The sequence below is a fragment of the Ceratotherium simum genome, chromosome 4, assembly GCF_057802395.1.
Source record: "Ceratotherium simum simum isolate JZ-2026a chromosome 4, ASM5780239v1, whole genome shotgun sequence".
Classification (NCBI taxonomy): Eukaryota; Metazoa; Chordata; class Mammalia; order Perissodactyla; family Rhinocerotidae; genus Ceratotherium; species Ceratotherium simum.
Genome location: NC_141903.1, coordinates 19,910,963 through 19,920,413, shown reverse-complemented (window position 1 = coordinate 19,920,413; position 9,451 = coordinate 19,910,963). Strand labels below are relative to the sequence as shown.

Genomic DNA, 9,451 nt, shown 5'->3' with positions numbered 1-9,451 from the left:
ATCGGTCTGAGTAATTGCAAACACAGACCTTTTATATTATGTTGGACTTTGGATCATCTGAAATAGAGAAATGAATACACAACTAGGAGCTGCCATCACAGACAGGAAGTAACTTTAATTAAATATTGTGAAAGTTGAAAAGTTTTTACAGCTTGAATTTTTGCAAAAAAAAAAAAAAAAATTATAACAATCTCTACAGTAGTTAGGTTCTCTAACAATTGAACTGTACAGTGTGTGTCTAGTCAAAAAGTTTGATAAGAAGGTGAAAGGTTAGTAGATTGAGAGATGACTTCATTACGCTGCATCCTAGTACAATGTGAGGCCAGGGCATGTTATGCAATCCAGTCATCCAGAAGCTGTATTTTTCCCCCAACACTGAAATCTTAATTCTCTATTTCATTTTCTTCTTAAAGCCATATTCTGTATTTAGGGGAATATCTTTTACTTGTAAAAGTTTTGTGTAAAAGAAAGAGGGTCAGAAGGCCAGAACATCTTTTCATCTAATCAATATAAATAGAGGAAACAAAACACAAATTATACATATTTTAAAGGCTCTTTGGACTTACTTTCAGGAAAAGTTCTAACCACTACACATGGCTGACAGATGGGTGGCGTGTGTTGTCAGGGTCTGAGCCGGACACCTCACCGGCTGACGGTTCCTTCACAGTCACGGGGCTCACCAGACAAAATATGGCTTTAAATTGTACACATCTTCAGGCCAGAGCCTACCACACGAATTCAGACAACCTTTCTGAGTACCGAGAAGCAATGCGTCCACCTTGCTTACATTTTCCAGTTTATTATTATTAATCACCATTATTATTATTTCTCACCATGAAAAATCAGCTTGCCTCCCCTCCCTTCCCTCCCCAAACTCCCCTCCCCCACCCGCCCCAACCCATAAAAATCACACTCTGACAGTCTAGTGAAAACCATTGCAAAATCCATATGGGGGCATGCACAGTTGCAGCATTGTTGTAAATTTCTTGCTCTACTAGAAAAAGTTACATTGTCTTAAGGTAACAAAACAGTTCTTTTGTGCTTTTCCATTTCTTTGTTTTTTTTTTTTTTGTCTTTTTTCTTTTTCTTGTTTCTTAGAATGTTAGTGATGACTGACAGTTCGGGTGCACAGTTACAATGTACAAGTGAAATGAATATGATTTGCATTGTTAAGGCATCCAATCTGCTGGTTTATATTGATGTGAAAGACAGAGGAAATATACAAGCAGACTTAAGAAAGAAAGTATGTTCATTGATTTCTATGAAGTTTCTCCCCCGAATTTAATGCACAAAATGCGTCACTCCAAAGGGAGAGATTCCATGCATATTAATAGAGTAAAACAGCATTAGGGTGTTTTTTTTGTAAGCTTCCAAAGCAAAGGATACATTTTTTTTTTTCATCTACAGAACTAAATGCTACAAGAATAATATGCTACTATTTTTTTTTGCCATATATTGGAAAAAACTTCTTAACTTACAAATAATACAAAAATAGACAATGGCTTTTGGGTGGAAATAAAAAAAATTGAAGCATGGTTTAAAACAATACTAAAAATAACTATAAATGAAATGTTTAAAAATCACATTGAAACAGCTAATACAACTGTAGGTGACCCAACAAATACGCACTGTCACAGAGCAAACATACACAATAAAATAAACTGGGAGTGGGAGGAAAGGAAGAAGGGGAAAGCAATGTACAAATTCCAAAGATAAATACATTATTTATATGGATATTTTACAAAATCCCCTTTAAAACAAAAAGCCTTTTAATTAACTTTGCAAGTATGTGCAAGCTAAAGGTAGTGAGCTTTTTTTTGTCATTGCAAAATATGCAGTAAAATCTTTTTGTGATATTGAAAAACTGTCTTAAGACATTAAAATGTATAAATAGAACAACAACTTTGGCAAAAAATCACAAAAAATCTACAGTATTTATAACTACATACAAAAACACAACAGCAAAGAAAAAAATATCAGGCAAATGCATCCTCAGAGCTTTGCTGCATCTTTGCTATTAATTCTTATTTTTAAGAACACTTCCCAGATAATGAGAGCAAAAATTCCCATAGAACAGAAAACTGTTTTGGAGGTCTCAGCCTTTTCCTTTCTCCCAGTTTCCTTTTACTCTTAATTCCAAAGCACTTAACCTGTCGCTTTAATCGATGATGTTACAATGTAAGGGTCGACAAATGATCGAGGCGCTGTCTCTGAGTGGGAAATCGGGAATACCTGCCAGGTTGCTTTTGTCAGCTTTTGGAGGATTGGTGTGACGTCAGTGTTTAGGATGAGTAAACTCTGAACCTGTAAAGGGCGGAGTGTAAGTGGGATTTTGGCTTGATACCTGGAGGGCATAATGTGGAATTCTGTGCCTGGACCCTGTTCCATGAAGTCTCAAAGGAGATTCTCACACTTATGTGTGCCACCAAGCTCTCAATTGGCCTTAGGCTTCAGAAGAAGTTGACATAAGTAAAAGAGAGAATGATATCAGGTTTAAATATGCAGTTTTAACAATCTGTCTAGAGGCACTGGATTTTTGAGTAGAAGGGAAAAACGTGATCGCTTACATCACTTTTTAACTTTCCAGCCTGTATTTATTTACACAGTTACTTAAGACAACAATACGAAAGAGATAAATAAGCTTGCACTGCTAAGGGATGGCATGTTAAGTTAGATATTGAAAATGCACTGTCTGAGCTAACTACAATTTGATATGCTTTAAGGCGCAAAAGCCGACCCTTAGTTTTCTAAAAAATCTAACTGGCATTCCTATTCTGTCCCATACAAGCTTTTTTTTTCTTTTTAAACTTTTTTGTAAATATCACCACTTCATTCTCCCTTTACACAGCTTTAAAAACATCATAAATTAAAACATGGAGTCTTATTTATAGTGTCCCTTGTATACAGCTTTACGGTTTATAAAAGACAAATGATTGCAGAGTTAAGCTTAAAAAAAAAAAAAGAAAAAGTGGATTTGCTTTTATCAACACAGAATAAATATATCCCCCAAATACTTGGGAGGTACAACTTTAACCAACACCCTGCACTTGCAGATCCCTTCCAATTTCAGTATTTGCAAGGTCGGTGATATTGTTTGTTTAAAAATCTGCAGTTATTGTGATTCCTCTTAAAAAGGCCTGAGTTAAAAGTTCCACTCTGGGACTTGTATCAGATTACTCTCTGTAGCAGAATCCAACCTCTTCATTAATAAAATTCTTCAAGGCAATTCTTTCACATGGGAGGAACAATCATGCCAGATATCGCTGTGGAAAGAAAAGACAAAGTCAATGGTTTTGCATCCAAACTTCTCACTGAGGGGGAAAAAAAAAAGACGGAAAAAAACACCCACACACCACTATGATGGTTGAATATTAGCCACAAATGTGCTCTCATCTTCCCTGGAATGAGTGCTTGTTATAAAACATACATGTACTTTATTAAGAATGATAATATATCATTTGTGTGTATATGTTTTTAACAGAACAGAAGATCCTAAACATCCCTCCAAATCTGATTTCAATTTTAAAACATAACTGGAAAGTTGCATAGTTTGAATACCGCTGGGAAAGCTGCGGCCCCAAACCTTGCAAATAGTGAAAATTTTCAATTTGTCACTCTTTCTTCCTCTCTCCTTCACTTTCAAAAAACTGGTCCATCCCAACTGCCAGCAATTTCTACAAAAAACCCTGGCTCACTCTGTGCTCTGTATTAGCAGGAAGACTGAGTACCAGAGCAGCAATCCGAGCGCTTTCATTTCAATCCTCACGCCTGGGAGAAGGAAACGCCAGCCCCAGCAGGCACTGTTCACTGGGCATATAAAGTTGGGAGAAGGTATAGAGGAGGCAGTTTGCATACAAATGCAGGATGTCTTCTTTACAACTGCTTCACTCAAGGTTTCTGGAATGGTCTGACCATCTCCCTAGAAAATTATAGCCTAGAAAAGCTGGGGTGAGATCCTGGGAAAGGGAAGGCTCTTTGGGGCAATGAAAAATATCTCAAAGTGTTCACAGTTAGGAGGCCACACACAGAAGTATTTACAAGAGCACGGAATCCTATAGGCCAGCATGCCATCTCTGCCTTCTTGCTTACTGAGTATGTGCCCCAGAGTAGTTACTTGTCTCCTTGGATCTCTGCCTTCTCAGCTAGAAAATGCAGTTAATTGGTATTTGCAAGGGCTGTGATATTGTTAGGGTTGTTGGAGATTTAAATAAAATAACATATGTGAAGTGCTTGGCCTGGGTTCAGCTCCTAGGAAAGACCTAATAGAGATTAGCTGTTATTATTTCCAACCCATCCCTTCTGCTGCTACACTAGCTCTGTGACCTTGTGTTGATTGTTTAACTTCCCAGGGCTGTGTTTCCTCTTACATTAAATAGGCACGATCTCATACGGCACACTTCATATGATGGGTGTGAGGAATAAAGGGACGTCTGTAAGAAAACTGCAACAGTGTGGCAACTTTGAAATATGTCGAGATGAGAGTGAAGCTTACATTAGAAGCGAGAGGCAGCCATCTTTGACTCCCAATGATGGCTTAGCGTCTTGTCAGGCAGAGAGAGAAAGTCATTGCTTTCTTTTTATTGGCAATTCTAAATTTAAATTAATGTTCTTGTCAGTGATGACTGCATCTACGAAGTGGCCCTCTTCGTTTCTCAAATCTCATGTCTGGAAGAATGTGCCTTTTTTTTTAAGCGAACCCCAAGTACCACAAATCCTGCAGTAGACCCAGGGAGGCTAAGTGAGGCTCTGAGCCCTGTGGCCCCCACATCCCTCTTGCTTCCCCTCCCCCACCCCTGACATTTTAGATTCAATTGAAAAAAAAAAACATTTTGCCAAACACTTTTTCCGTTAATTTTTAAACCCATCTGTATTCACAAGGAAATTTAATCCACATGTTTCTGATTCATTTACACGTAAATCATCCAAATGTTGTTTTGCAAGAGGCGTTTTGCAGTCCAAACGCTCCTGGAGTCCTTTTCGTAAGCTCTCATAAGCCATTTTTCTTAGAAACAGGAAGTGTCTCTTGCCAAATGCAGACCAACCTAAACCCCCAAAGATTTGGGATCAGCTGGAAATGAAGTCCCCCTAAGATTCAAGTGAGCCCTAGATTTGACTGAAATGGGGAGCTTGGTATTTCAATCCAAGCCTTAACTTGAGAATTGAATATTCTGTAGCTCCAAAGGCAAGAAGGGTAGAGAGTCTTTGCAGTGTGACAGCTTAGCATGCCTCTGCCTCCCTAAGGATCTTCTCATCCGGGCTGGAGGGGGGTCCAGGCACCCTTATTAAAGCAGGGCTTGCTGTGGGAGTTCTAAGCCTCTAGCAAAAGAAGCAAATCCACTTTTGCCTTCCACCAAAATCTACTGTGTGCCTGGCATTAAAGGGCAGGCCCCTATAGCACAGCCAGATAATCAGGCAGTGTCAATAGGATACAAAGCAAAGTAAAAAACTGACAAACTTCCTGCTAATTTAGCTGAAATTTATCAGTTGGGCCCTGAAAACATCCCATTTGGATGGCCAGAATTTACAAAAAAAAAAGGCAACTAGACTTATGGTAGTGAACACGATACAGTCTATACAGAGGTGGAAACATAATGATGCACACCTGAAATTTATATAATGTTATAAACCAATGTGACCTCAACAATAAAAAAAAAAAAGATCTAAGCAGTGTTTTGGTACCTGAAAAATGTGTTAGATTAATTAGATTAAACCTCCACTAGGGCCAGATTAAAAGTTGTTAAATCAAAGCTAACTGATGTGCCAGTCTGTAGCTAACAGCCCTTCTTTATCTGGAATACAGGGGTTGCAAACTCCAGCACGCTGAGAGCCCAGGCTGGGAACATACGTGAGGGAAGTGCCCTGGGTGGGGACTGAGGTGCCTCTGCCAAGGGCATGCCTTCTTTAGAGTAGGAAACAACTCAGCCCCCCCCCCCCAAATGCTGCTGTGCAGGAAGGCCTCTCACAGCCACCAGATCTTCTGCAGCATTTCATAAGAGGGCGGAGATGTGGCTTTTTAAAAAGACGAAATGCCCAGTTTATTCATGTTAGCAAATAATTAAAATTAAAAACAGAAACAAACAAAAATATCTAAGGGTATCTAGGAGGTGGCACGGGTCTGCACACTTTCCTACCTTCCCCTCGCTGGCCCTCAGACTTCTCCAAGAGTCTAATGGAAGTCATGGCACCTCTCTCCAGAAGAAGGCCCACACATACCTTCACCGCGAATTTTGCATACATCAGGGGGTTACAGCTCTGTAAATCTCATCCGTGACTTCCTAAACTCCAGATGCACAACCCTTTCTGATGAGCAAATTTTGGGAAAAAAATCCCCAATTGTGGCTTCTGAGCTTAGAGACCTCCAAAGAGGCCTTTTTAATAAAGAAACCTCACTGCGTAACTGCAGGGAAGCTCCCGGGTTGTTAGGAGATGTTTTTCTTGTATCTGTGCTGCAATCCTCAAGATTACTTAATGTGGGTGAGAGAGATGGGTGTTTGAGGCTTGGAATGTTCCAGAAATGCCACTGGCACACTGACTTGCCCAAGTGGAGCCCATGAAGATTTCCATGAGAACATGACGCTCTCAGAGAGCAACATGTGCCAAGACATCACAAGATCGAGGTGGCTCTGCCATTTTCCCCCGCAGCTGGGTGATCACATTCTCTGACAGAAGCTCAGAAAACTATTAGTTTGAAAGGCAATGCATGTTTTAGTATGGTTTCCAATTTTGATAAGAACAAAGAGAAAATGGAAAGTGTTGCGGCGCTGGGAGAGTTTGGAGTGAGAGGGTGGCATGTGGTCTTTCGCGAACCACCATATGTGTAATAATTATGAGCTAATCAGAAACAGAACAGGGGGAAGATCTTGCACAAACTGAACATGTGCATCAAGCAAAAGACAATTCCACGAGACTCGCTACCAGACTGCATGATATCTAGAGTCAGGTGGGGCCAGCCAACCAGAGCTTCAACAAAGTGGGGAAAGACAAAAATCAGTATGTGGGTACAATTTTTGTGAAATCACTCTGGACTTTTGTTTTTAATTTTTCACTGCAGAGACTGAACGGCACATGGTTGGGGTTTAAAATCACCACATTGAGGGTAGATCCAATGGCATGCTGACAGCCTTCTTGGGGCTGCTTCTCTGTTGATTAATGATGTCCTCTGAGGCCTGAAATTGCTTAGAACCCATGCCCTAGAGGGTATAAGCTTTAGAAGGCAGAGGATGTCTCCAGGACAATGGCTGAGCATAGTTGGTGTCTCAAGTCTTTGACTTAGAAAACAGACACAGGCGCTGGTCCTGTGGCTTGGCGGTTAGGTGCTCGCGCTCCGCTACTGGCGGCCCGGGTTCAGATCCCAGGCAGGCACCAACGCACCGCTTCTCCGGCTATGCTGGGGCCGTGTCCCGCATGCAGCAACTAGGAGGATGTGCAGCTATGACATACAGCTATCTACTGGGGTTTTGGGGAGAACAAAAAGGAGGGGGATTGGCAATAGATGCTAGCTCAGAGCCGGTCTTCCTCAGCAAAAAGAGGAGGATTAGCATGGATGTTAGCTCAGGGCTGATCTTCCTCACAAAAAAAAAAAAAAAAGAAAATAGACACACCTGGGGAACCTAGGAACAGGATTTATCAATGGCTTTATCTAGATAAGAATGGAAGAAGATTTCTGCTTACATTCAAAATACAGCTGCATTTTCCAAAGTTTTCATGGGATGTTCATTGGTCTTAACATTTGGAAAAGGGTTCTGTGGGCAAATAAGTTTAGAAAACTAAATGGAAGAGTCTTTTTTGTTTAACTGCAGGATGTCTCAGTGCCTTTAATAGACTCAGGTGCATTGTGGATCTACAAGACAGTGATTCAGTAAGCACGATTTTCTAGATTTGTTTGACTACAACATTTCAATTTTTTTTAACAGAACATCTGGTAAGATTCCAGAAGTGCTGAGATAAGACTTGCTTTGTCCTAAAAAAAAATTCTCAGACATATGGCAAATTGTCCTAGGTTTTATCTACCTGGGATAGAAAGCCAGTTGGAATCACAGTAGAAATTGAGAACTATAAAATATATGGAAAGAATGGAGCTGATGACTTCCTTGTTCAACCTCCTCCCTGCTTCTTGGTGCCAATGCTCCAGGGTACTGAGCAGCTTACTGGGTATTGCACATCACTCTTTGGCTCAGGGTATCCTAATCCTGCTTAAAATGCCCCCTTCCCCATCTCCCTGTGCTCGAATCCGATTTGCCCTTCATCCAAGGCCCAGTTCAAATGCAACCTTCTCCATGAAGCTCTTCTGAATTCTCCCTAGTCTTTCCCTCCTCTGAACTTCCATAGCTGGGTGCCAGCCTCTCCCAGACAGATCTGCTTTCTTTACTGTGCTCATGTTTTCCCTAATACAGGGAAAGTTGGTAAGGTTAGGATTTTGTAGTCCACATGCGCCTAACCCAGTGGCTTGAATATAGTATGGCCATATGGCATTGGGGCCTATGTGGCAGTCAGTCTGCCTGGGTTTTAATGCAAGACTCCCCTTATTTGCTCACTGTGTAACTCTGGATGAGCCATCTTGCCTCTAAGTCTCAGTTTCTGCATCTGTAAAATGGGGACAATAAATAGCCTTTACATCAAAGGGTGGTTGAGAGGAATACAGGAGATAATGCAGAAGCGGGGCTAGAAACAAGCCCTCCCACGTTAGTGGCTGTGACCATCGTCATCACCATCATGTGAGAGGGTAGTGCGTATTTGTTGGGGAACAAACATGCATGCAGTCACTAGAGGAGGCTAAGAAAGGGCTGCTGGGGAAAGACCTTTAACGATCTTTTAAGGCTTGAAAAAAAACAGAATGATGTACAATTAGCAGAGTGGTAGAGGTAAATAGGCCTTTAAAACACTTAAACAGCCTAAATGTGTCACCTCTAATCCTGTTTATATGGTCAATCTGCTTAACCAAGTCGTCCTTCGTCACTTGCCCTGTCTTAATGATCCCAATTCTGAACTAGATGGGTCCAAATGAAGTAGGTGTTACTGTAACAATGCAAAGGAGAAGAGGGAATGAAATACTCAGAATTCTTACCCCTAATTCTATAACCCACCCAGGTCCTTTTTTAATAGAAAAAGTGGAGTTTAGAAAGCTAAAGATGAAGTAATTCTTCAGTTACAGGTCTAGGAGCCCATTGTCAGAATGCCATTTTTCTCAGGGAGACTCTGAGCCCCAAGCAGGAGCTCCCTAAAAACAATGGTGTAGCCCATCCAAGGCTGCAGGGATTGTGTGCAGAGGATCAAGGTGCAATTCCGGGCATGTGGGCCCTGCCTGCCAAGTGTGGTGAGCGGGTGGGAAGAAGGACAGCTCAAAGGAAGATGGTGCAGTTAATATGACTTTAATTTCTCTACTCACACCTCCTCCACTGCCATCCCCCAAAAGGAGGGACGTTTGGTACATCGCAGTATTGGAAAAATAAAC

The 9,451-nt window shown here is 41.0% G+C and overlaps 1 protein-coding gene across 1 annotated transcript in view; it reads right to left on the bottom strand.

Moving 5' to 3' along the window:
• Window positions 1-907: 907 nt before the first annotated feature.
• Window positions 908-9,451, bottom strand: part of EBF1 (EBF transcription factor 1) — a 385,610-nt gene continuing 377,066 nt past the window's right edge. The window contains exon 16 of the mRNA XM_014786137.2: window positions 908-3,263. Coding sequence (XP_014641623.1) covers window positions 3,232-3,263 — 32 coding nt within the window. The 3' untranslated portion in view covers window positions 908-3,231. The remainder of the gene's footprint in view (window positions 3,264-9,451) is intronic.